The 27,947-nt window shown below is 39.4% G+C and overlaps 1 protein-coding gene across 1 annotated transcript in view; it reads left to right on the top strand.

Annotated features, from left to right (window-relative positions):
• The window catches only part of ABCC9 (ATP binding cassette subfamily C member 9), a 61,671-nt gene that overhangs the window by 10,858 nt on the left and 22,866 nt on the right, over window positions 1-27,947 (top strand). The window contains exons 7-24 of the mRNA XM_053978168.1: window positions 1,916-2,080; window positions 3,593-3,748; window positions 5,576-5,710; window positions 7,013-7,175; window positions 7,804-7,844; window positions 8,788-8,930; window positions 12,390-12,498; window positions 13,609-13,719; window positions 14,256-14,328; window positions 16,310-16,415; window positions 17,961-17,999; window positions 21,018-21,056; window positions 22,919-23,020; window positions 24,400-24,484; window positions 24,967-25,047; window positions 25,972-26,109; window positions 26,585-26,710; window positions 27,406-27,502. Of these exons, the coding sequence (XP_053834143.1) occupies window positions 1,916-2,080; window positions 3,593-3,748; window positions 5,576-5,710; window positions 7,013-7,175; window positions 7,804-7,844; window positions 8,788-8,930; window positions 12,390-12,498; window positions 13,609-13,719; window positions 14,256-14,328; window positions 16,310-16,415; window positions 17,961-17,999; window positions 21,018-21,056; window positions 22,919-23,020; window positions 24,400-24,484; window positions 24,967-25,047; window positions 25,972-26,109; window positions 26,585-26,710; window positions 27,406-27,502 (1,909 nt within the window). The remainder of the gene's footprint in view (window positions 1-1,915; window positions 2,081-3,592; window positions 3,749-5,575; window positions 5,711-7,012; window positions 7,176-7,803; window positions 7,845-8,787; window positions 8,931-12,389; window positions 12,499-13,608; window positions 13,720-14,255; window positions 14,329-16,309; window positions 16,416-17,960; window positions 18,000-21,017; window positions 21,057-22,918; window positions 23,021-24,399; window positions 24,485-24,966; window positions 25,048-25,971; window positions 26,110-26,584; window positions 26,711-27,405; window positions 27,503-27,947) is intronic.

Raw genomic sequence — 27,947 nt, 5'->3', positions numbered from 1 at the left:
GAGATGCACAAGAGATGCCAGATCAGTGCTCATTTCAAGTTTGACTGAGACTGAACTTTCAGGGATCACATCTAAATGCTGAGCAAGCCTCTGTTACAGAACATTTTCTATCACAAGAAAAAGAATTTATGAGTAACTAATGAAAAGATACAGGTAAAATTATTTTACTGAAAGCAGAGAAGAAATGACAAAGACATTTTCCTGCACTTGTCTTGTGACAGAGAAACATCTCCATACAGTTTTTGGAATGTTTTATCTCTGAATGAGCAGATAGGTATGTAATAGAATAGCATTTTCCTTTCCAGATAAAGTCTTTGACTCTCATCACTATCCACATATCTTTTTCTTGGCTGCTCACTCCTGACATTCATTTTCTTGACTGATGGTCTCAATTTGGCTTGAGGCTTACACTGCACTGAAGGAGAGTTTAATTGTACAGCTTATCAAATAAAGCTTTTTATCATCCTTGAACCTGCACATGTAGGATTTGAGCCACAGAGTTACAAGGCAAAGTGCATGCTTTTGTGCCTTCAAAAATGTTGGGGTTTTTTTGCACGGTGAACAAACAAAGTATTTAAGCTTGAAAATAATTTCTGGATCTCAGATTTAGGAATTTGTACCTTGTCTGCTTCCTTTATCTTTTGTCCTCTTCAATGTAGTGGCTTCAGTTGTGGCTTTTTAAAGTTTTAATGAGCATTGGCTAAAGGGAAGACTGGAATCATTGGAGATCTTGAAAGCACTTGGCTTGGTGACAGTCACTATTTCTCTTGGACACATTTCAGAATGCATGTGCCTTTAATTTATGGATTTTGATAAACTTTCCCTTGGTTGTTTTTGCTATTAAACATTGCTCCTTTAAATTCTCTCTAGTTCTGATTAATGTAAATACATTTAATTTTATGCTTATTCTGCCTTAATTCCTGAGAACTCTATATACATTGAAAAAAAGCCATCTACAAATGTTATTTTCTTAATGATATCCCCACTATGAAAGCAAGGGGAAGTTAGATGCAGCAGAATATTAAGAAGGAAGTTTTCAAATATATTTATCTCACCGTTCATGCACTTAAGCAACTCTTTTTTCAAGGAGTCTTGGGCAGATTGCTTTCTTTCTTATATTGCCCATACCTTTCATCTCAGAATCAGGTTGGATATTTCAGTAGAACAGGTTTTTTCCTTCTCTTTTTTTCCTCCTTGTAAGAATTCCAGTACATCCTGCTTCCAGCTGGGTCGGAAATACCAAAGGAACAGTCTTCCTTGGAGTATTTGGGTATATTGTTTCCTTTTCTGCCTGAAACAGAGCAAAACAGTGAACACAAAAACTAGAAAATGAAAACAAAGGGCTTTAAACAAGATTTTTTTTCTCTTCCATATTGAGGCATTTAAATCTCATTTGATGTGGAATACTGGCACATATAGTCTAATGTTATTCAGAATTTATGGCTATCATAGACTATACTTGTGGAAGGAATTGTTTCCATAATATGCAAATGCAACATAAATAACTAATCCCATATAAAAAAAGATATTTTCTTGCAGCTTCTCTGTGGGGCAGGTGGAATGAGCTTTATTTTCTACTGAGTAGCATTTCTATCCTACAAATCACCTCAATTTGATGGGGAAACTAAAGACAAGGCAGACAGTGATCTTACTGTTCCTTTCCTGCTAAAATGAAATCATTTTAGAACTGCTAAAACATCTCAATCCTCAGTCTTTGGAACAGGACCGGAGTTTTAAATTTGTATCCAAATGATTTTGATATAGTGGTCAGTGAGAAATCTGATTTCTATAACTTTCCTATAATACCAGCAATATGTTTTATTCTCATGCAATGATAAAATTTGCTTGTTTCCAGCTTCTCGGGAATATACAATCCCTCCTACGGCACTTGCATCATTTTTTCCTTTCTTTTCAGATGAAGGATCCATCAAACTCCTACCTTTCATCAGAGGAATTCCTCAGGAATGTTTATGTCTTGGCAGTCCTTCTCTTCCTGGCTCTTCTCCTGCAGAGGACATTCCTGCAGGCCTCCTACTATGTGACTACAGAGACTGGCATCAACCTCCGGGGTGCCTTACTGGTGAGCAAAGATCTGCCAGGAGAGTCACTAATAACAGCTCCAGCTTTGCCCTTTTGTTTGTCTCGTCCTTCATCTGAAGACTGACCTTGAAATGATGGTTTCAGAGAAGATATGTGCTGTATTTTTATACAGAAAACTGGACAAAGGAGTGCTGGGAAACTGCTGGCACCAATTCCTTTTGCTAAAAACTAATCCCATCATTCTAACCTGTTGGAAGTTTAATACCCATAAAAACCCATGCATATGAAAGCACATCTTTGCAGACAATGAAAGCTAGATGAAGATCAGCAGTGCCATTTTGGCTCTGCATCTGCTTTGTTCATTTGCTTGTGAGTTTGTTTCTGCTGACTGTGGACAGAGCCATCTGCAGCGTCCTTGTTTTATGGGAACGCTGTGCATGCGTCGGGAGTGGTGACTCTGGATATTTATGCCCTTTAGCACAGAGCCGTGTGGGATGGGATGGGAGTGATTCATCTGCAGGGCTGTGTCTGTAACCCCAGCATCCCTTAACTGTCTGTGAGAGCCTTGTTTATGGACTGGAGGCAGCACAGCCCAGCACGTGGTGGGGGGGGTGTAGCAGGGCTCTGCACAGATCAAACTCCACAGGCAGCAGTAGCAATCCAGAAGCAGAAACTGATGTTTTGCCAGATGTAACTAACCATGGGAATATCATCTCAGCGTGGAAGCTTCTTTTTTTTTGTATTTGCTCTGATTGATGGAGCTGCTTCAAACATTTTCTGCCTTCTCCCAGGATAGCTGGTACAGACTTGGGGATGAAAGAGCTCCTGGTTATTTCCTTTTTGTGACTCCTTTTTGTGACTCCCACTTACCAAAATTGGGACTCTTAAGATCTAATTCACCAGGCATTTCTGATTAATTCTATAGGATAAACTTTATTCATGAAGAAAATGGGTCAAAAAGGACAAATTATTTTTAAAACTTCCTTGGAGCTGCAGCATTTGATGTTTGGTCATAACTGCAAATTGGGCTCACAATATTTGTCTTAAAATTCAGTAGATGTAAGCCCTGATTAATTTTAAACCTTGTTTAACTCCTACACATTTTATGGAAAGGAATGGCCAGGTAATGGAGAGGAACCCAAAGGAATACATACCCACTCTGATCAAACTTCACAGCATGAATTTACTGTCTTATCAGAAACAAGGATCTCTTTGACAGACAGTGTCACAGAAAAGGAGGCTCACCAAATGCTTGTTAAAAAGGTTCTTTGGCTGATTTCCTGAATTTTGATATTTTGTTGTCATTTTTTGTTCTATTTTAGGTCTGCATTAAGCAACAAACATTTTAAGAGGAATTGGAATTTTTTAAAGTCAGTTCTTTCTCTTGTGCTTTCTCTCACTCTGTCCCCATCTCTCTCTGTCTCAGGTGAGAGACTGGGAGAAGGGCTGTCCTAGGTAAAGGCTGATGATGCAGTTTGAAACATCCCACTGCTACTATTCTTTTATAATTACATCATTTTAATAACTTCCTTTTTTCCCCCCTTTCTTACAGGCAATGATATATAATAAGATCCTGAGGCTTTCTACATCGAACTTGTCCATGGGAGAGATGACACTGGGACAAATCAATAACTTGGTTGCCATAGAAACCAACCAATTAATGTGGTTCTTGTTCCTGTGCCCCAATCTGTGGGCAATGCCTGTTCAGGTAGAGCATCCAAGTAAGGGACTGATTTCAGAGATCCTCCAGCCTGGCTGAGGAGAGTGCAGGTCTGGGACACTGCTACAAAATCCAGAGGGGAGCCTGCACTTCCCACTAAGATTAGCAAGCAGAAAGGTGGCCCAAGGGCTCAAAAGGTGTCTTTCAAGAGACAGTGAAGAGAGAGGGTTTTTTTAGCAGGATTTCCATGTCTGTGACTCGAAGAATGAGGACCTGCAATCCTTTTCCTGCTCATATTTCTTCCACTGCTGACACAAATCCATTGCTTTTATTTTGCCACCTGGCATCAGCCCTAAGCATTGCTTCTGCAGTGCCCACTTGTAACTGGGTTTTCTGGCAGGACCAACAGCAATTGAATCCTGCTCCATGACTGACATGAGCACTGACAATGCTCTCTAAGCAAATGCTCTCTAAGCAAACTGAGTCACTGAACACATCTGCTTCTTAACAAGGCTGGGAAAGAAATGGAGGAAGATCTGTAGGAAGGAAAGACTGAAAATATTTAGCTTGAAAGAAATCTTCAAAAATGCCAATGACTTAATGACCTGAGGCATGCTGATTTTCCATGAAGCTTGGACTCTTGTTGCCTCTTCAGAATTTTAGCTCAGGCTGTGTTCAGCATGGTCCTTACCTGTCAGTGATCCCACTGACATGAAAGAATTTTTAAAAGGGGTAGAACCAACTCTTATAGTAGATATGTTTTGCTGAATTTCCTGAAACTGTATCAGTAATCTATTTTATTAGTCAGTAATTACTACTATTAATGGGTTGGGTAGGGTTTAGAGTGTCATGAAATAGTTTATGAAAAAAAGGCAAGGCTACATGGAAACAGAAATTAGAAATAATATATATGGTTTCATTTCACTGTTTCATATCCTGTGAAGTATTGGATGGAAGTGTTGCTATCAATACTTTGAAAGTTATTTAAATGAACAGGTGATCTGATTGCTGTGGTTAGGTATGGTAATTTGCAGTACAGGAGCCTGAAAAGCTAAATATTGCTTTAAAAATGTTAAACACATTGATTCTTACTTCTGATATTGTATAATAAGAAGGTTGATTTAAAGACAGACTTGTTTAAGAAATAAAAGTATGAAATATGCAACTAATTCTGTATGCCCTCTTATCACTGAGGACATCTCTCTAGCACAAAGTGGAGCTTTTAATAGAAATATTTATATAGCAGAGCTCGGGAACCAGAATCACAGCAGTCACACCACAGCCATTCCCAGGTAACCTTCTCTGGGAAGTGTTCCCAAACCGTTTGCAGGGCTAAGGCAGCATTTTCCTCCAGAGCTGCACGGTATTGTTGCCCAAGCTCAGTTTGTGTGAGTGCCAGAACATCTGCTTCGTGCATCAGTGCCTGTCTGCCATGTCCCTGTGCCTGCAGTTGCACAGGGACAGTACAACACAGTGCAGCTGTGATCCATGACAGCCCTAAGACCTCTGAATGCTTCCAGAGTGAGGTAAGGAGCTCTAGTGTAAACAGGACTTGAGGCCAGGAGCTCTGTAGAATGCCTTGGGGCAAGCACCATCATTTTAGTGCTCCTTTAGTTTTGTGGAAACCCAGTCTGGAATTAGAACTACCAGGCACTAACACAAACTATTTAGTTAATGTCAAAAAGAAAGGCTTCTGGGTTTATTTCCCACACTTTCCAAATGTGACCTCCTGAAGTACGGGCTCAGATGATTCCTATGGACCATTTAAGTGTTTATTAGAAGAACAAACATTTTTCTCTTGGTGTGGTTCTGGCATATTGAAATCTACTTTTTTTTTTTTTTTTTTTTTTTCCTGTGTTGCTTTTCTCTTCACAGATAATAATGGGTGTGATCCTCCTCTATAACCTGCTGGGAGTGAGCGCCTTGGTCGGGGCTGCTGTCATTGTGCTCTTAGCTCCCATCCAGTACTTCATAGCCACCAAGCTGGCTGAGGCTCAGAAGAGCACTCTTGTAAGTGAATTATTTCAGTGACATTTTTGATCAAGAAATGAGAACAGGGTTTCTAGGTTCTGTTCTTCTAGTTAGTGAAAACCACTGTGTGCATTTGGACAGGCCATCCCTCAGTTGCACTGTCCCTCCCTGTCTGTTTTTCTGTATCTCAGTGTCTCTTCCTTCCTCACAATTTGTCAGAAGAGAATCTCAAAAAAGTATGTGGGCCTTGACCTGCCTACTCTGCAAAGAGTATTTTTAATCCAACTAGCACAATTTTGTCTGAATTCCACTCCATGAAAGTTGTATTTCATGGAATGTTAGCAAACAGTGCAAATGACTGATAAATTATAGCAGGAAAGTATTAAAGAATGTGCACAACCTCCCTCTGTAAAGTCTAGAGACTTTTTACTCTCAGCCTCAGCTTTGGTATTGTCTAAAAATCAGTTGGCACTGCTGGATTATTATATATTCATATCTAAATTCTTCTGTGCTGTAAGTTTATTTTTCTGTCTCATTTAGTTCACCAATTAGAAATGTCTTCTGCTTCTTTGTCTAATTTTTAACTTTATTGCTGTGAACCTTGAACTTTTAAAATAAGCCTTTGATGTTTAAGTTGCCAAATATTTAGAGATCCTTTTTATCTTAATATTCAAGTAAGCCAATTACTGATGCATGAGTCTAATTGCCAGCACACTTCAATGCTGTTGAGTTGTGCCAGTTTTTATAACCGGTACAAATTGTGCAGAGGACTTATCTTTGCATAATTTTGGAAATAATCTAATCTTTCCTGTTGCTCTATTCTGACTTCCTCTGACTCATAACATCTTTTGGATTATAATTTTACCAAAACTCATGTTTTTACCAAAACTTATGATTACTGTTTTCTGATTAGGGGAAATTAATTATCAATTAAATACATTGATAAATATCTCACTTATTTCCACAACTAGATCCCAGAATTATTCTTGCATCAGCAAATACACTGATTTAGGTTTCTGTCTATTGTTATGGACACCACTGACATACTAACCCACCTCCCTGAGTTTCACCCTCTCTTTTAAGGGTTGGGATGTTTGAGTTATTTTTCTTTGCAGAAAATGGTCACTTAATTTTCACCTAATGGTTGTAAATATTTTAATACCTCCAAAGAAAATGAAATTTTATATTCTTTTTCTCAGTATGGCACCTGTACAAAACAAAAAATGAATAAAATTATTTTTTAAAATGAATTTAACAACAGAAGTGAGGAGAAAAGAGGGTTGTCATTAAGACTACAAATGGTTATCAATTTTTTTCCCCTGGTTTTCTCTTGAAATGAAGGACTATTCTACTGAGAGATTAAAGAAAACCAATGAGATACTCAAAGGCATTAAGCTATTAAAGCTGTATGCCTGGGAGCACATATTTTGTACAAGTGTGGAAGAAACCAGAATGAAAGAGCTCACCAGTCTCAAAACCTTTGCACTTCATACATCTCTTTCCAGTAAGTAACTGTGTTTTTAGTGCTTGGAAGAGTATCCTGTTCTTCATGTCAACATTCCTCCCAACTTCAACTAAAGAGAGATACAGCTCTGCCTGTGACACTTTTGTCTGTGTGTGATGTCATTAAAATAAAAAAGCATGATAAATACATAACACAGAAATTCGAAAGGAAAAAATACTTATTATTGATTTTTTTGCAGTAAGTTTTCTGTTACCTTCATTGTGACATTACAGTTAGGAGTTGCTTTATGGTAAGGAGGCTCCAGATAATATTGGCAGCTCTGACTGCAGCAAAGATAAATTATGTTTTCTGCATATAAATTGTGTTTTCTGCAATGTAGAAGGGTTGAGTAATGTTTTAGTTGTGTTTCATATTAATTGTGCACATAATGATTCTTATCCTAGCTTAGTAGAGTAGACAAATGAGAGAATTCCATGGCTTATTTGTTGGTATGTTTAAGATCTCTGACTATCAGGGAAGGAAGCTTCTTCCTGCAGACTAATTTTCTTTTGGGAGTTTTATTTACTTGAATTGGAAATAACTGGATTATTTTAGTGTCATACAGTTACTGTAGAATTGTTTTTTTCTTATTTTGTATTATCTGATGCATTTTTTTTCTCTTTCCCAGTTTTTATGAATGCAGCCATACCAATAGCAGCTGTTCTTGCAGTAAGATATGGGTTTTTTTCCAGTTTTCCTTATAAAAAAGGGAGAGGAAAGTGGGGGGAGGAGATGTAAAAAGGAAGAAAGGACACCATTGTTATTCTTCATAAAACCAGCAGATGAATTAAAGTGCCCCTGCTAACTGTAGGAGAGCATGCCACTGGAGGTTTTCATTCCCAGAAGGTGGATTGGTAAAACCAAAGAGAAAAATAATTTTTTACTATAGGAAAGAAAAATCATTACATCATGAATTTTTTACAGAAAGAAAGAAAAAAAGAAAGATCATTGCAACTTGAAAGAAGACCCATTATGGAAAGCTCTTTTTGAAAGGGGTTTTGAGTGTGTTCTCTTGTTCTTTAGCAGCAAAATTCTTTCCTGTTCCAAAATGCATTATGAGTCACCATTAAAGTTTTCAAGAAAGGATACTCTGCAGTTTAAAGAGGAATAAATTTTGCTTATCCTCTAGCCAGGTTTAAGTCTCAGCCTCATGCAGTAGAGGAACTATGCCATGCTGGCCAGCAAGGAGCTTTCATAGACCAAATTTTGAGGTCAGAGTATGATGAAAGTGTGTACAAGAATTGGAACATTTATGACCAGAATTCTGCATCTGTGAAAAAAAAAACCCTAAGATTTTTTAGATTCTTACTGGGTTTTTTTCTGGGATGTGTGTTTCCTGTAAAGCCTAAAGTTAATTACAAAACTGTAATCAAATGCTAGATTTTACAATGAAAACTTTTTCACTCTTCAATATGTAAACCTCTTGAAATTACTGGCAAGATTTTAAAATCTATTTTGCTTTAACAAAACACACCTTTCTCTTCAGTTTATCCTGATTCCCAGTGAACTTAGGTAGTTATTAGCCTTAGGTGAGCAAAATACTTTGCTTGCTTTCCTTGTCCATCTTGTTCAAGAGTTCTTGTCCTGACATGCTCTTTCCCTGATGTGACAGACATTTGTGACTTATGCATACACCAATGACAAGCCACTGCAGCCCGCCCAGGCATTTGCATCCCTGTCACTGTTCCACATCCTGGTCACACCTCTGTTCCTGCTCTCCACCGTGGTTCGTTTTGCAGTCAAGGCCATCGTGAGGTAAGTGGTTCTCCTCCTTTCTCTGACTCCTGAACACTCATGTTCAGTACCAGAAAAGGTTTCTACCTGCTCATGTGGAAGAGTGTTATGAGGTGGGACTCTGATGCTAAAGATGTGAGAGAAATCCATGACCCTTCATTTTTACTGCATGGCACAGAGACAAAGAAACACAGCACAAGAAGGACAGGGAGCTGCTGGAGCCAGGCCAGAGCAGGGACACCAAGGGGATCAGAGGGATGGAGCAGCTCTGCTGGGAGGAAAGGCTGAGGGAATTGGGATTGTTCAGCCTGGAGAGGAGAAGGCTTGGGGTGACCTCATTGTGGCCTTGCAGTGCCTGAGAGAACCCACAGGAAAGAGGGAGAGAGACTCTGGACAAGGGCCTGGAGTGACAGGACAAGGGGGGATGGCTTCACACTGACAGAGAGCAGGTTTAGATGGGATATGAGGAATAAGTTGTTCCCTGTGCAGGTGGTGAGGCCCTGGCACAGGTTGCTCGGAAAAGCTGTGGCTGCCCCAGACCTGGAAGTGTTTCAGACCAGGCTGGATGGGGCTCTGAGCAACCTGGGCTAGTGGAAAGTGTCCCTGCACATGTCAGGGAAGTTAGAACAAGGTGGTCTTTAAGATTCCTTCCAACTTAGGCCATTCTGTGAATCCATGATTCCTAATGTTCCATTCTTTTTACAATTTCACTAAATTTGGCCATTGGGATTCAGAGTTGCACTGTCCTTCCTTGGGAGATGCTCCTCCTCTCACACTCTGGCCACCCACCACCGCTCTTCCCTAGCACTCTCCGGGCTCTTGTCAGCACTGAGGGGGTGAGAGAGCCTGGTGTGAAGCTCTCTAGCAAGACCAGCCCTGCTGAAGCAAGGAAGAGTAACTGGCTTAACCCTATCTTCACATAAAGTACATTGGGCTATAAGTGAGAATTTAATGATGTCCTGCATCCTGTTCCAGGTGTTTATTTCTGTAAAACAGCCCAACAGAGCAGCTTCCTCCATGCTGGGCTATAGGGCACTTAATCTTGAAGGAGCAGATTGGTATAAGTTGAATTTCAGGCTTTTGTGTCTATGGCTTGTATGGACAGAGTTACAGTCATAGTGTGGTTATGCAGACCTACACACCTCCAAGATGTCCCAAGATGTGCAAAGTGACACCTGGCTGGCAGTAGAGTGTCAGATGCCAAGCACTAGCAGGATGTGAAAACAGAACTAACCTTCCCACCCAGAAACACCATTCCTTCATGCCAAGGCTGAGGCACATTGGCAAGATATGGCATTGCTGCTGTCACTGCCTGTTTTTGGTGGGTAATGGTAATACCAAACAGCAGTCAAGGGGACTTCAGGCTCCACAGCTGTCATTTGCCAGTGCCACACTGACTTTAAAACAAGCAAACAAAAAAATTTAACAGAGTTTATTTTTATCAAAGCAGCAGCAGGAGCAGGGCCATATGAGATGTTTTCCCTAGACTGAAAATGATTTCTGAGTAGTGGAAAATCTCCAGGCTCCTCTATAAATCATCCAAGCCTCTACATCTCTGTACTATGTTTAGCATAGCCCTAATATCAAAATGGTGTGTACATTTTCCTTTACACTGCTGGCCATCCCTCAGGGCAATATTTAAAGACCAGATTTGCCAAAGCAAACTGCATCCTTTGTCAGATTCATTTCCTAACATCTTTCTCCCATGGACATCATGTCCCCCATGTGAAGAATAAAAAATGTGTATTTGGCCACTCCATGGCTCTTTCCTTCATCAAATACGTACACGAATATGTGCTTATTATTTTTGTGATTAAGATATTATACTTTGGTCAGAATCTCAATTTTCTGTTCAAGAGTAGGTCTAGTGCTACTAAAACTTATTAGGGTACCTCATTCAAATGCAAAATAGGGTTGATGCCATTTTAGGTGCATGATCAAAACAAGGTCTTGTATCTTCTACAAGAAAATTAATTCTTGCTTACCCCCTTATGTAAGATTGAAATTCTGATATGTAAACATATCAGAATTTATGTGGCACATACATTTTCTGCTCAAGAGAGGAGACAGGAACAGGCATGCTGGCAGGAGGAAATAATGACAATAGCAGTGCTTACTTGCTAACCTGTCTCTCTGTGGTTTGAAGGTGTATTGATAACTTAATACAAAATAGACAAGCTTTGAAATTGACTACTTTCCCATTTGCACATTAAAGTTCAAATCACTGATCTGAAGGCATATGTCCTTCTGCTTTCTCAGTCTCTGGCCCAATGCACCTTGATTTTAGTTTTTGCAAGGTAATAGCTTCACCATGACTGGTGTGTGATTTTGTTCATCCCTTCCCTGGAATGATAAAGACCCAGGTGCTTATGGTGTTCTGAAAGGAAGGGGGACAGAAAGAAGATCAAATCCTCCTGTGATGAAGCATGAATTGAACTTGTGTGCTGTATTTCCTAGGACAATTTTAAGAGCTAAACAAAGAGTTTCTGTGTGTCTCCAATGCTGGCCATGGCTGTGCTGAGGTGTGCAGTACCCAGCCCCTGTGTGCATGCCGTGCAAGAACCACAGAATCCCAGAATATGCTGAGATGGAAGGGGCACACCAGGATCATTGAGTCCAGCTCCTGGCCCTGCACAGAACACCCCAGGAATCCCACTCTGTGCCTCAGAGCGTTATTCAAATGCTCCCTGCACTCTGTCAGCTGTGACCGCTTTCCTGGGGAGCCTGGTCCAGTGCCTGACCACCCTCTGGGTGAAGAACTTTTTCCTGATATCCAACCTAAGCCTTCCTGACACAGCTTCATGCTGTTTCCTTGAGTCCTGTCACTGGTCACAAAGTGCAGAGATTGATAGTTGCCCCTTCACTTCCCTTCATGAAGATGCTGCAGAACTTTCCCCTTCACTTTCTCTGGTGAGGAAGCTGCAGAACCTCTGTGAGGTCTCTCCTCAGTCTCCTCTTCTCCAGACTGAACAAGCCAGGTGACCTCAACTGTTCCTCATATGGTTTGCCCTCCAGACCCTTCACCATCCTCATGACCTCCTTTGGACAGTCTCTAGTAGCTTTAATGTATTTTTTTATATAATGCAAAAGCTGTGTCAGGATGCACCCACTGCCCTGGCATTTCTGGAGGATGGAGGTGGGTGAATGGCTTATTTCTGCACCCTGCCTGCAATGGCCTGAGAAAGGCACAGAAGAGATAAGCCTGCCAAGAGGGAAACCATTCCCACGGAGTTCCCTTGGCACCTCCTGATTTGCTCTGCTCTTCATTCCCAGCTACCAGTACAATGCTTAATTATTTTCATCTGTCCTTCTTGCACACCCATAAATCTTCATTTGCCATCAGGGTGACAGATGAAAGTATCCCATGAACTTCTTTTGGAACATTTCTGATAAATCCTGCTGGCGTGACTGCACAAAATAGGAAATGTATTTGTGGAAACCTGGGTTTATGTAACTCACTGTTCTCTGTTTTCTTTCAAGTGTACAGAAGCTGAATGAGTTTCTCCTGAGTGATGAGATTGGAGATGACAGCTGGAGAGGAGGAGACAGCTCTGTACCTTATGAATCCTGTAAGAAGCACACAGGACTTGTAAGTTCTGCTTTATGACACTGAATTTCAAAGCAGAGAGGCCATATAGTGCCATACAAGGCCAGTGGCCAAACTGCCAGAGCCTAGGAGCTTTGATTACTAGGTTGGCTCTAATATTGACCAGTTTTACCTCTTTTATGTCCTAATCTCCGTGTTTGTATGACATTAAGGGTCTCCAAACACACTTAAGCATTGCTGAAGTGTCAATAGTAAACAAAAAAGCAACCTAAACCAACCATAATACGCCAACATATTTAAATATGACTAAAATTCAACCTTCTTTATTTTTCTAGAAGGCCCAGGTGGATATCTTGTGGTTATGGAGTTTGTACTGTATATTGCCTGTACAATCCATCTTATACTAGGCATCCTTAGGGAGGAACAATTCCTGCTTTGGGAAATTCAGAATTAAAAGTGGAAAAAAACAACACCAAACTTTGTGAAATAGGAATTAATTCCAAAATGCTGTTTCTGGAGTACTAAACATAGAGTTAATTTGAGTAAAATTTGAAGACAAAAAACCACAACGAAGATAATTTGGGAAAAGGTGTTTTTTTAATTTCGACATTTTTCTAAAGGTATATATTTCAACAGTTTAAACTGACTGTACAATTTGAAATGTGACAGAAACTTGAAGACAGAAACAGCAAGAAAGGATTAGCAGAAAATAAATTTTATTTTAGCTTGCTAACCTGAAACAACACCTTTCTTGTTTTTCTGGACTAACAATGATAATAAAAGAAACAAAAATTAGATTGTTTCAGTTTTGATTTTATTTGTCCTGTCCACCTTTTGCTTAATCCTACGGGGACTGTAGATGATGGGGAGAGGGTTTGAGAGGGATGGTAGAGATGAAATTTGGGATGGTTATGCATGGGAAGCAAAAAAACCCAATATTTTCTGTGCTTCAGCTAAGGGTGTTTAAAACATTTAAAATGTGTGCATGACAGTGGTGTATCTGTATTATCACATATTGAAAAGCACTGGCTGCTTCTCCTGACCTGGAATGGTGGTAGGAAAGGGAATGGATTGTTTGCTTTACAGGGCACCAAATGCAGTCTTCTCATGAGGATTCCAACTTCTCTCCTGTTTTCACTTCTCTCTGTGTAGCACACCAAGGCCATCAATAGGAGGCAGCCCCTGAGGTATCAGCTTGAAAGCTACGAGCAGCCAGCAAGGAAGCAGACACGGCCCATGGAGATCGATGATGTGGCCATTAAGGTGGTTTGGAAAATATTTTCCCTCATGAAAATAAAGGAGCAGGTCCTCCTGCAACAGCACCTGATGGTGCCCAATTGCTGCTGTTATTTCAAATTTTCCATGGCAAGAGCAAGCCCTTAAATAAGTTAGCACTTTAGCCAAATTTACAGTGACAAGAGCGAGCTTCAGACCAGTTTTTACAGTTATTCCATGTCTTCTCAGGAAACAAAGAGGCATCATGAATCTGATGTCCAAGTCTTTAGTCTCATGTTTGACAGAATGAAAGTATTTGGTAAATAGAGCTCAGCTCGAGATCATCCCTTTCTTGCCTTACGTACATTATGTACATTTGTGTATTTATCTTTTCTTATTCACAATTGTTGAGGTTTGGCAATATTTGTCAACTTAGCTTGCTTTTTTCTCTGTGTGTACAACCATACCATGCCGTGTTCATGAATCACAGACTTATTTTATGAAGATTTTTTTAATCTAAATTAATCATTCTCATCTTCGCCCTCCTGTGTTTAAATATCTGATTTGTGGTAATTGTTTTGTAGGTGACCAATGGATACTTTTCATGGGGAAGTGGTTTAGCTACACTGTCCAACATAAACATTAGAATCCCAACAGGTAGGATGAAAGCACACCTTAAACATGAAATATATAATGTTAAATTGTTATTAATTCCACTTCTTGATGTTTTGAAATGCTCAAAGGTACACATTTAGAATTTTATAAGAAAAAAATAGAAGTTAAAAGTGTATACAAGGTCATTTTATTTGTTTTATTCATATAGTAATATCATTAGATAAATTATGTGGCTTTTATATATCTATATAGTTTATATAGTTTTATAATTATAATAGCTCAAACTAAGTCAAGAATTAGAATAAACATGAAAAATGGTTGAAAAATATCATTATTATTTTTAATAGAGAAATTGGGAAAAAAAAAGAAAAAAGGAGAACTCTCACTCAAAGTTTGAGACTCATTCAAACCAAGGTTCCATCTAACTCAGTATGTTATTTTCAGCAACACTCATGTATTATACTTTTCCTTCTATTTATCCACTTTACAGTCTTCCAGTTCACAACTATTTTCATTCAGAAGATGGATTTTTTCTGTCAAGAAATGCTTAATTATTTTGTTTCTTAATGAATACCTCTTTATCAAGCAGAGTTCCTGCAACTCCTTGCATCCTCAATATCTTTGGCTAGGGATTCCACAGGTTTACAAAATGCTGGTTTCTTTTGGAATACTTGCATAGCAAGTGTGAAAAGTAGCAACTATTATTTTCTATTGTTATTATTAATAATAACAACTATTTTATTTATTTTTTTGTTGTTGTTGTTGATAATGCTGTAATATTTATAACACCATCTGCTGGCATTTCATGTTATTAAATAGTCTTATGCTTTGTTTTGATCTCCTATCAAGGGCTTTGTTTTAAAATAGAGTATTATTTTAAGTTGCTGTCACGTGGTAATTTAGTAATCCCCAAGCCTGTGTAATTTGTTTCCATGTAGCATTAAGTGTCACCAGCAGCATGCCTTTGCTCCAATGAGTTTCCAGTCTGAGGCCATGGGTTCACAGGCTGGGTGAGCGAGAGTTTGCCTCCTTTGGAAGGAATAAGACCCTTGGCTCCCAGCTGGAGTGGAGCTTAACTGGAAAATTTCCAGTACCTAAAGGGGGGCAATCCTCAGGGGAATCCTGAGTTGGAATCCTCATGAGAAGAAAGCATTTGGTGCCCTACAAGAAAGATGGAGAGAGACTCTTGACAAGGGCCTGGAATGACACAACAAGGGGGAATGACTTCACACTGACAGCGAGCAGGTTTAAATTGGATATGAGGAAAGAAATTCCTCCCTGTGAGGGTGGTGAGGCCCTGGCACAGGGTGCCCAGAGCAGCTGTGGTTGCCCCATCCCTGGCAGTGTCCAAGGCCAGGCTGGATGGGGCTCTGAGCAATCTGGGCTAGTGGAATGTGTCCCTGCCCATGGCAGGGAGATGGAATGAGGTGATCTGTAAGGTCCCTTCCAACACAAACATTCTGTGAGTCTATGAAATGGACTGCCCAGCACAATTAGTGAGTTCAATCAGTTTATGGGAAGATCTGAGAAGCACCCTTGTCACTGCAGAGTAGGACTAGAGGTAGGAAAGTGTCTGTGTGTGGGTGAGAGAAGAAGTACAGCAAAGCAGAGAAGAGAAATGGATCTTCTTTCAGTTTATTTATTAGATTGGCCCAAATTTATTTCAGTTCATTAATTAACTGGTCCAAATTTTCATGGAACTCCAAGCTGACTCATCACTCCCCGCCATATATCATTTGACCCTAAATAACTTTCACAGAGTAACACTGTCCCATAAAACAAATGTTAACATAGGTGAGAGCAAAAATCTCATTCCTTTAGAGATTAATATGTTACTGAAATCCATTAATGTTTCCATAGATGAATACACACAATATTGCCCATTTATGTAGTGGATGCTAAAAAAATTATTGAATCAGTTCAAGTGCTCTAGAGATGAATCTAGCTGGGCCTTGTGAACTAGAGTATAACTGCGTTTTTTTTCTTTTTAAAAAATGTTTTGTTGTTTTTACTATTGTCATAGGTCAGATGACAATGATTGTGGGCCAAGTTGGCTGTGGCAAGTCTTCACTTCTCCTTGCTATATTGGGAGAGATGCAGACCCTGGAGGGAAAAGTTGACTGGAGCAAGTATGTTTATATAGCTATTTATTGCTGTATTCATTTAAGGAGGAGGCTGAGATTTGCTGTGAGAAATGTAAATTTTATGCCTCAGAACTGCATGTTGAGTGATTGCCATCACCCAGATCCTGTCTGGAATGCATCACCTGCAAACTCAGGAGGGATTTTTCACTGTTTTGTCATGTGCAGAGCAGGGTGCCCCAGGAAGGGAAAGAGGCTAGTCTAGTGATTAATATCTAATATATTGGCCTAGCAAATGACCTGGATAGAAAGCATAAGCTATTCCTTTTATCAAATAGGCCTCAGTACTCACTATAATTGAAGGCAGCATTGTCACGTTGTTCCTGTACCCACCAGTGAAAGGGTGGAGCTTCTCCAACCCAGTGGGATCTGTGGTGTGCCAGCCTAAAGGAAAGGATGTATTTCCACTCAGAAATACTGCTGGCAGAAAAAAAAAAAAATACATGTGAGCAATGCTTTTCTCCTTCCCTGGTACTCACCCAAACCTCACCTATGGAACAGTGTCACTCTTCACAGTAATACACTCAAAAAGCAGCCTGAGCCCAGCAAACACCTTAAAAGTAAAGGCTGGGCAAAAGCTGTTTCTGAAAGGAGAATTGCCCATGAGGTCAGGCCTTGGATCCAGAACCAGTGAATGAGAACCTCCCATGGAAATGAAGTGGGACAGCAAGCACTCTTCAAGCCTAGGCAGGGCAGAGACAGTGGATGTACTGTAACCCCAAGACTTATTCTTTGGTTTTAAAGATCAGTTCTGATTCTTTAAAACTATCAAGCCAAACTCTTCTCAATTATCTTTTTGCTGAGAAAAGAGGGTATTATGTCACAGAGACCAATATTTTATTGCCCCATCCCTTGACTTGTAACCTCCTTTGTCATATTTTTCTTACAGCAATGTTATAAACTGGATGATTTTGCTTTTCCTGTGATAGTATCCATGGCATTTTTGCTCTCTAGCTATACTTCACTTTCTGCTATTCTAAACATATGATCTCACTGGAGTAGCAGGTACAGTTGAAGCCAAGGCTACACTAAATTTAGTTTAATTATATATGAATTTAGGCTTTGAAGGAACAAGAATGTGTGACCTACCACAGTTAATTTCTTTGAGATATGCAATGAAGGTTTTTATACCACAATCAGGCATTGTTTTTCTCAGTAGTTAAAAAAAAATAAAAGGAACAAGTAGAATGTACCTTCAAATGATTCTCACAATTGTTTTGAAAGAAGTATTTGAGAAAGACTCAGATTTTTCCTAGATAAAGATATGGAACCTTGGAAAGATTAGAAAAATGAGAAATCTTAGAAACATAATAGATACAGCTTATGAAATCTTTTGTTATTATGAATTGTCAAAAAAATTAAGTTTAATATTGTTCAAGAGATAGAATCATGCTGTCAGTTGAGGAGCAGTCTGTACATCACCACAACACCAAGAAACTCGGATTTTAGCAAACACCTCAGATTTTTTTCATTGCACACTATAATTGTCATATAGCTGATGCAAACATGGTTATATTTTGCTGGTAATTTCAGACTGCTTGGCAGACAGATGAATACAGAAGGAGACTTCAGGTATTTAACTAAGTGGCTCCTGTATTTTGTGAAACCATAATGAAGCTCCTATTTACTCCTTTAAGTCCATTTCCATGTGATTCTCCATGCATGACTAACACAGCTACTGATCCAGGGATGAAATGCAGGCTAGGTGAATTCCTTTACAAATTCAGCTCAGTAACAACACAGTAATTGTAAGCATGGGTAAGATTGCAGCCTCAGTTATATTGGGACAATCCTGCAAGGCATCACTGATTCTAATACCCTGTTGCTGTGGAGGCTGACTGCAGTGAGAGCTGTGTGTCCTGCTGCCAGGGTTGTCACTGGTTTGGCATCTCAGGGAAATAAAGCATGGCCGTGTATCTTCTTGTAAAAGATCTTGGCCAGGGCAAATCTTATGGGCTGGGTCTCAGTTTTCCCCAGTTATATGAGACATGGCCCAGAAATGTGACATCCTTAGACATGGAGCTGGGTTTTTGTTTTCCCAGTGAGCAATCAGCTTGAGAGGCTTGTTAGACACTGGTGCATGGGGCTGTCTTGGTGTAGTCATTCAGCCATGCTTGTTTCAGATGAGAGTTATTTATTATTAAGTTATTTCTTAATAATTTGTGGGCATCATGCAGAGACATATATTCCGCTCATGCACATCAAGCCAAACAATCAGAACCTGATTATCTTCTATTATCTGATTATCTATTATTATCTTCTCAGACTGCCAAGACAAGAAGGGCTAAGTGGAAACTTTCACTTGCTACATTTTTTTTCTACATTGAAATAGTTTCTGCACAAACAGCTTGTTCTATACTAAGTGAAAAGCTTAGAAAACACAAGAACTGTTAAACAGATCCTCAAAAATACCCTGTTTTGTCCTCAAGTATGCAGAAGAATGCGACAAGTATTAGGAAAAGTCAGTGCTCCCCTCAGAAAGATTGCCTAGTGCAATACTCACCCAAAAATTACAACCACAGGAGCTCACAGAAAGCACTGAAGGGCATAACGAGCACTGGAGGGATAAAAAATCATCCACATAAATGTCAGTGGCCAAAGCCAGCAGAACTACCAGTTCTGGTTGCAGGGACAGGCCTAAATCCCTTTAAACTCCTGTATGGAATTTGTATAGATGCTTGGTCTTCATCTTGCCTCAAAAAAATGAACTAGAGGAAATAAATGCTAATCCCCTCAGGCAAATAAAATACCCTTTTTAGAAATCTCAGGAGCTTCAATTTCAGCCCACTCCCATGCCCTGCAATCACATCACTCTCACAGATTCAGCAGGGTAATAAAGTATAAAACCAAATACTTAATCCCCTTGTTTGTAAAGGTCCCAGCTCACTAAAGGTCTTCTCTGTGTTTTTTCATGGGATTATTGGTGAATATGGGTTCTCACAGAAATCTCATTCATAATTTGGGAGAATCAAAGTCTATTTGTCAAGCTAAGCTGAGAATGAAATGTCTAAACAAAGAAAAAGGATTTAAGAAACAGAGCTCCTAAAATTAGTCCATGCCCATTGAGAAACTCTGGTTATCATGGCAAGCATATTAAATCTGGCATGGAATTGCAAGGAGTCTTGCAAGGCTTGTGCCCAGTTTCTGTTAACTTGTAGTTCAGAGGGTGCTCCCAAACTTATACCTGAAAGCATTTTCTCTTTATCACTGCAGTGCTCTCCTAATAAAAGTTTGGAGGTCTTGAATAGAGCAGATTTAGGATTTCTTCTTCTTGTTTGCCTTCACCTAATTCCCAGCCTCTTGTCAATATCTTCTTAGATTTCATCTTTTGCTTTCTTGTAACTATTTTCCATTGTAGAGAAGACTGGAAGCTTCTGCTGAATGAGAGACCAAGTTTTAGTGAGAGGCTGTCTGTTTTGAACCTCAATGTGTGGCTCTGTGACACTTCAGAGACTTATTCCCCTCTGATGCAGCACATTTTCTGGCAATTGGTGTATGAAGAAAATGCAGACTGTGCATTTTAGGAGGCCTGAATTATCCAAGTCCTCAGAGAGCTGATGTGCAGAACAGAAAACAACATGTCTCAGTTCTGGCATTTTGGGAAGACGCTTAATCCATGAGTCTGGCATTTCAAGGACTCTGCATGCTATTTGAATTTTTATGCCCTTTCTAAACTTGGGTATACTGCTGATGATTGCAGCTGCATTTACTGGTATCCCAGCAGTCAAGCAGTCATTTCTCCCTCAGAATTAAAGTGTATTATCTGGACTGTTCATAGACCTGAGAGAAGAGGATTTGTTGGTTCATGGATTTCTTTTAAAGTCAGGAAAATAATGTTTTCCAATACCCATTTCTATGCACCTGATATAATCTCTTTTAGGCTTTGCACTTTGCAGTGATACATCACCATGCCTGGAATGAGCATCATTGCTGGTCCAAAACTGCTTTCTCTGCCATTCCATGCTCTTGGAACTGTTAAAAAGTCAATTACCAAACAGAGGGAGTTGCAAAGTCATTCATGTCACTGCTAATATTTGCATGCTCTTCAGAATGTATTAATTAAGAATATGATCCTTAAGAAGTGGAGGATGACAAGGAAAACCTACATGTTGTAGAGCTGTGCACAGCTTTATGCAGCCTTAGTGCTACAAAGAGATTCAAAACTAGTTCTGATCCTACAGCAGCTGCAAAACTCATCTTTACTCCAGGGGAAACTTGGCATTAGTTACCAACTTCTGCAGGCCACTGGCAGAACTGTGTGGAGAAGCTAACTTATTGCTTGCCAGGCAATACTAATATTTTAATTCTTAATAGGTTTTATGATACAATTTTCATTTTTAATACATTTTCTAACAACATAATTTGCCTGTTTAGCCACTATGCCTCGTAGATACAAAACTGTCACATTTCAAGAAGTATTATGGTTTTGCTTAGACCTTGTTTGTTTTCCCTTCAAGAATATAAAACCCCAAACTTATGTTGAATTCTTAAAGTATGTAATTAACTCCACGTTCACTGTGTGTAAAACTAGCACAAAATGTTATTCTTTATATTTCCTGCTTACTAAATGTCATTTACCATAACTTACAGTGTAAATGAAACTGAACCTTCTTTTGAAGCATCCAGAAGGTATTATTTCTTTACTAGTGTATCATAAAACACTCATTAATTTCTTCAGAATTTCCCCAAATCCTCATCTTTGTGCTCTTACGCCACCTCCATGTTTCCTTACCATGTTGATAATTGTTTACTGTGGGATTAATTGATAGACTGTGCAAATCCAGTGGATCTCACACTTCTCCAGCCAGTGAACCACTACCTCTGTCTTTTGTCTGAAAGATGCTCATCTCCCATCTGACCTCAGTGGGAGTTCAGTGTGCTCCTTGTCATGCAAGGCAGAATCTCTAGGTATGAGGCATCATTAGGTGTCTCTTCCCATGTATTTTTGGGTTTTCTGCCCAGCACTGGGTTCCCTGTGGTGCCTAACCTGGGATGGAATGGAGCAGGGCACAGAGGAAGCCAGCTCCTCAGCCAGCTCAGTTCCAGCTGAAGCCAAGCAGGGACTCCACCCCTGGCTCCAGGTTTAAAAGAAGGACAAGCTCCACTAAAAGTATGTCATAAATGACAGAGAGGTAGTGGCACACAGAGCTGTGGTTGGGAGCCACACCATGGTTTGTTGCCCATAATCTTGAGGAAGTATTTCATACATGTGCATATGAACAGCTAAAACTGGAAGTTTTGGGATATTGCTGACAGCTTCTAACCAGCTGTTTCTCCTACCTTAGCACCCCCTCTCTCAGTAGTAAATCCTACATGCTCACAAATGAAGCTAAGCAAATGTTTTGGTGGATGCAATACCATCAAAGAGACTGAGAAGGAACCTCAATGTGGCCTTCCAGAACCAGCATAGAGCCTAAAGAAAAGATGGAGACAGACTCTTTACAAGGGCCTGGAGTGACAGGACGAGAGGAATGGCTTCACACTGACATAGAGCAGGTTTAGATTGGATATTAGAAAAAAATTCTTTATTGTATATGTAGTGAGGCCCTGACACAGAGTGCTCAGAAGCTGTGGTTGCCCCATCCCTGGAAATTTCCAAGGCCAGGTTGGATGGGGCTCTGAGCAACCTGGGCTAGTGGAAGGTGTCCCTGCCCATGGAAGGGATTGGAACAAGATGATCTTTAAGGTCCCTTTCAACCCAGGCCATTCCATGTTTCTATAATAAGTGTTCAGATCCATGAGCTGGTACCAGTTCACACCTCCTTCCTCACATCACCTTGGACATCTCAGAAAAATTTCTGAAATTACATCACCCTTTTTGCTGCTGTACCTTGGCAAAACAGACAGAAGTAAAGAACATTCATGCCCCTATTGACAAATGTCATTAGGTATTTAGACACATTTAAAATATACCTAATAAATCCTTGGGAGGCTACCATGATTTCTTCCCAATCTGTATTAAACTGCCCTCTTTTCCAATATCATTGAGGATCTAATAAACTGAAAGGAAAAAAAGTATTCACTGAGAAAAAAGTATTTTATATGTGTGGCCACATAAAATAATCTCACACTTCAGAAAACAGCAAGTGAAATGTGCCAATGCCATTTGAACAGTGCTTTTTCTCTCTGTGTTTTCATGTTAGAGAAGATCATGCCAAATAACTACTCCTGTGAAAATTTAATATTTCTAGTTTCATTCATAATTCACCTTTGCATTTGAATTGCAATTACTAGATTGAGGTGGGTACCAGCCTTTTGTAGTAGAATAGAATGCAACCTAAAGCATAGATTTTGCCATCAGGGGAGAGAGTGGGTGCTGTTCTAACAAAAGCATTGAATTTAAAACTCTTCCCTTCTTTTTGTTTTGCTTATGTGTTTCCCTGTATTTTTCTGAATGCACATTCATGAAACTCATTTTAAAAAACCCGATTATCAGACATTTCATAGTGTGAGGGCTTTGTTTCTTACTAAAGCTCTGTGTCTGTCTGCAGTAGGAACAGGTATTCCGTGGCTTACGCAGCTCAGAAGCCGTGGCTGCTCAATGCCACCGTGGAGGAGAACATAATCTTTGGCAGCCCCTTTAATAAGCAGAGGTAAATATCCACCTCCTTGCAAAAACACCTGGCAGCTCCTTTTAAAGTGGGTTTTTTGGCATCTTCTGGAGGAAGTTTGTAGATTCTCAAAATATCAATCAGTGCATGCTGAACCTGTGGTGGATTTAGCTGACCTGACTTTGTTCACCTTAGAGGAAGGTTTCTGGTTTAAGCCAGGATGCTCCTCTAACCAGAGCATGTATCTAAGATGTTGTGAGAAATCCCACAGTGGCAGTGGCACTCCATGGAATACAGCTGAAGCTATATGTGTCATTTCCAAGGTGAGACGAATCCTGTCTCTGGAGACTACTTATGTAATTTTATTTAGTTTAATGGAGCCCAAGGTTGCCAAAGGACTCTGGAAACAGGGATTCTAGGCATGTTTCCATTGAGTTTATGTGCTAATCCTGCTGTGATCAAGTTACTGGAGCAGCCACTTTCCAAAACCAGCATTTATGAAGGTGGGGTGCCTCCAGGGAATGACCTTAATTCTTCCTTTAGAAATACAGGAGAAGGAAGTGTGAAAGCTGATGTGCACAGCTTCTATTGTGCCTATTCTGCACCTACTTCTTCCAGCCTTTTAAAAGGTCATTAACAAATGTGGGAAAAGTGGCTGGACCTAAGGAAAACTAATTGCTGATGTTTTCAAAGGCAACACTCTCTCTGTTTTCAGTTCCTGAAAATACACCCTGTTCCCCTCAGTCTGTGCTAAGATGTATGACTCTATTCTGACTTGATAAAACCTAACCATGACCAAATGACTCAAAATCCAGAAAAGCACCAAAATTTCAGGGGGGACCAGATTCTTCAGCCACTGCATCCATCAGCTTGTTTCACTAGCTTCAAAGGGGCAAGGCTGAATTTCATCACTCATATAGTCTGATCCCAGCTGCTCATCAGCAGATCACCTGCTACAGACCCAGAAATCTCACCAAAAAAATTCAAAATTTTGCAAGTGGTTTGCTGGTTCTGGTAAGACCAGAAGCACTATAAGGATCCTTTGTCCTGTAACATCACTCCAAAGAAAATGAAGAGGCACTTAAAGGGGGAAGAATAAAAACTCAATGGAAAATGTCTTCAAACACTCTGCAGTCCAACAAAACAAATCCATGATAAGGAGGAATGTACTCAATAATTTACATAATTAAAAAGCAGTCTTTTGCAAATAAAGGCTTCTAATAAAGATGTAATTTTTTTACAATGCTTCATTTACAATGCTCTAGGAGTATTTCTCAATAATCATTTTGCCCTACTTATTTTTACAATTATCCAGCCATGACAGAGCAATAAAAACTTCATGGTGATGTCTACCTGGAGATTTTTGTGTTAGCAGAGTGAATGGCTGGGTAAACAATTGCAATGACCACGTTGTTTTTCAGGTACAAGGCTGTTACAGATGCCTGCTCTCTGCAGCCTGATATTGACTTACTGCCATTTGGTGACCAGACAGAAATTGGAGAAAGGGTAAATAATGTGAATGTTTAATCTCTGCTTGGTCTTTGTATTAAGAAGACACTTCCTGATGTCACTCAGACAGTTCTAGTCTGTATTGGGCTGCCAGACTGGTAAATAATTGTAAATCACCAAGGGTTACTACCAAAAAAGTTGAAATCTCTTCTGCTTCTTCAGCTATTTCTCAAATGGGATTTCTTGACCAAAGTCTCCCATATTTTGCTTGCAAAATTTGATGCTGGTATTGGTTACATTTTCAATCTAAAAAGCCTACTGTGCTCAGAGCAGTTCTTCATAATTTATACTTACTCACTAATAATAACTTTTCTTCTGATGTTGTATGAGGACTATGCTTGTTTATCAATAGAATTAGCAATTTAATGAAGGGTTTTTTTTACTATAAACTCTGTAATTGTAAAAAAAAATCACATTTCCAAAGCCCTGTCATAATGTTTATTCAAAGATGACTATTTCTTATCCATTTGAATCATTAGGGGATTAATTTAAGTGGAGGCCAACGACAGAGAATCTGTGTAGCTCGAGCACTCTACCAGAACACCAACATTGTCTTCTTGGTAAGATTTTTCTTTTTCACATGGAACATGCAAAGTTAGTAATAAAACTGTAATTCCATATATTTAGTTGATATTTAGAAGACCCATGAGGACTTGTATTCAACTCCAAAACCAAATTATAGAGAGGCAGCATCAAAACATCCTGGGAGACTGATGAAGGTGGGAATTCCTGTACAGATTTACACTGGAAGAGTGGAACAGATTGTCTTAACTCCTTCTTGCTCTCAGGGGTGACCTACTATCAGTCCCACAGAAATCAGCAGGATTTCTGATAAGGAGCCATAATGAACAGTCTGAGGGCTCAGCATGCTCCTGCAGAGTGCTGTGGAGTTGGACAGCCTTTCCCTTCTCTGATATTACTTTCAAGGCATATTAGGAATTTCAGGAGGTTCATGAAAGGGCTGTTTGAGCCTCTTCAAAATTAAGGAGAGACTTCTTGAGTAAACATTGAAAAAATGTTTACATATTGATATCCTTATCTGAATGTTGCCTTATTTCCAGGCACACTCACTCACAGTAAAGACCAAGCACGTCTGTAGTTTAGTTTGGAGGAAATGAGTTGCTAATTCTGCTTTAATTTTCCTGTGCCAGTTTCACACCAAAATTGGGCCCAAGTTTGGCTTTGGATCCTGGCATTTTTAAATTTGGATGGGAAATTTCAGTTCTGGTGTTCCTGCATTCTGTCAGTGAGGCACCAGCACTACACACAGCCAAACACAAGAAATGAAACTGAGTCCATTGCTGTGAACTGAAGAGCAGTGGAGTCCAGCTCATTGGAGCACAGCCCTCTGACTGGGTCCTAGTCACTAGAGAGAGATGAAACATCAGTAAAGACAGGTGCCTCCTATTTTAAAAATACTATTTGAGGAATAAACCTCACTTTTGTATCCTGTTCTAATATTTTTTAATTTGATGTGGTTGCAGGATGACCCATTCTCTGCACTGGACATTCACTTAAGTGATCACTTAATGCAGGAAGGGATTTTGAAGTTTCTGCAAGAAGACAAGAGGACTCTTGTTCTGGTGACACATAAATTACAATATCTGCCACATGCTGACTGGGTAAGAGAAGAGGTACCAGGGGAAAATTTGAATGTACGTCTGAAGTTAACACTATAACATTTAATGGGATTATTGCTTTTCTCTGCAATAGAGTCCCTCCTTAATTCCATATGCCATGTAGCTAACTGCCACTTTAACTAACTCAGATTTTATAGTGGAAGAACTATTTCATTTTTACATTATTTAAGTAGAGTTTTTTTTTGTTCATTAAAAGGCCTGAAGAATTTTGATTTAATTGCAACTGTCTATCCTTTCTTTTCAATACTTTTTACATGTGCAGGAAAGCATGACTTACACAAGTTTCAGTTTAGGAGCTGTGCCAGCAAACTTAAGACGTTATTAATAAAATATTGAATAAAATGAAAACAGAAATTTGCATAATGGTAGTGTCAGTAATGGTGAGACATATATTGTAGGATCCAGGTCAGTGATTATGGTATTTGTGTTGTTGAGTGCTGGGTGTTTTCTCCCCTAGATCATAGCAATGAAGGATGGAATGGTGCTTAGAGAAGGGACACTAAAGGATATCCAAAACAAGGATGTTGAGCTATATGAACACTGGAAAACTCTGATGAATCGCCAAGATCAAGAGTTGGAAAAGGTAAATGGGAACATTTAGGCAAGGATGACTTTTCTGCAAAGAAATATTTGTCATTCAATTTCAAAAAAACCCCAAACCATGTCTGAAGCAAGTTTTCAACTTGACTTTAGGGCAAAACCACATGACCTGTAAGGAGTTTTAGGGGCTGGAATAGATTGTCCAGAAAGTGTGTGGTATATCCATCATGGATGGTTTGTAAGCACTTCTTAGCCAAGAAACCCTTGGAAATGCGGTGCACAACTGATCCTTTGGTGGGGCAAGGGTTGGACCCAGGAACTTCCTATGGTATCTCTTATCCTTTTATTCTGTTATTGCCAGGAACATTTAGGATTCTCTAAAGATACTTTTGAAGTTTTTACCTTTCCAGAAGAGAGGGAATGAAAGAATGGCAGAGAGAGGGAAAGAAGTGGGCAAAGCTGAATTCTCTGAAATTTAAATTGAAAAATACTGTGTTTTTCCATTCTATGAGTTAAATGATCCATATAAAGTCTCTTTGAGATTACTGCAAATACTACTACAATTGTTGAACAGCTAAGCTCTCAAATTAATAAATGATCTCTCAAATGAATACAACCTATTATTAATTAATAACAATAATACTAATAATACTAATACTAATAATACTAATACTAATACTACTACTACTACTACTACTAATAATAATAATAATAATAATAATAACCTAATTATTTTAGGATATGGAAGCTGACCAGACAACTCTTGAGAGAAAAACCCTTAGAAGGGCCATGTACCCCAGAGAATCCAAGTCACAACTGGAAGATGAAGATGAAGGTTTGTTTTACAATTTCACTTTATTTAATACCATTTTTCATTGCCTTTCCACTTTTATAGCTGGTAGTTCTTAGCAGCAAAGTGTGACTCTGTTGATGACACTTGGTAATAATAGTGGAAAGCTCAACATTTTGACCTGTTTACAATTGGACTTGTTTAAGGGATTCTCCATATATTTCCCTAAACATCATGCACAGATAAGGGTGTATCAGAACAAGTTAATGTCTTTGCTAACTCACAGTGCCTGGAGTTACTGAGGGATGAGATAGAAGTAAAAATTGTAAAGAAAAAAAATGAGGTAGCTGTCAAGAGCTGTCAACATTTCCCTTCCTCAAGTGCAGCCTGCAGGACTGTGAGATATATATTCTTATTATCTGGGATAAAAAAATTAAATTTCATGTTTATACACCTCTGAAATATATATTTTCCATAGCGGAAGTCTTCC

The sequence above is a fragment of the Vidua macroura genome, chromosome 5 (genome assembly GCF_024509145.1).
Source record: "Vidua macroura isolate BioBank_ID:100142 chromosome 5, ASM2450914v1, whole genome shotgun sequence".
Classification (NCBI taxonomy): Eukaryota; Metazoa; Chordata; class Aves; order Passeriformes; family Viduidae; genus Vidua; species Vidua macroura.
This window is presented reverse-complemented; position numbering and strand designations above follow the sequence as displayed.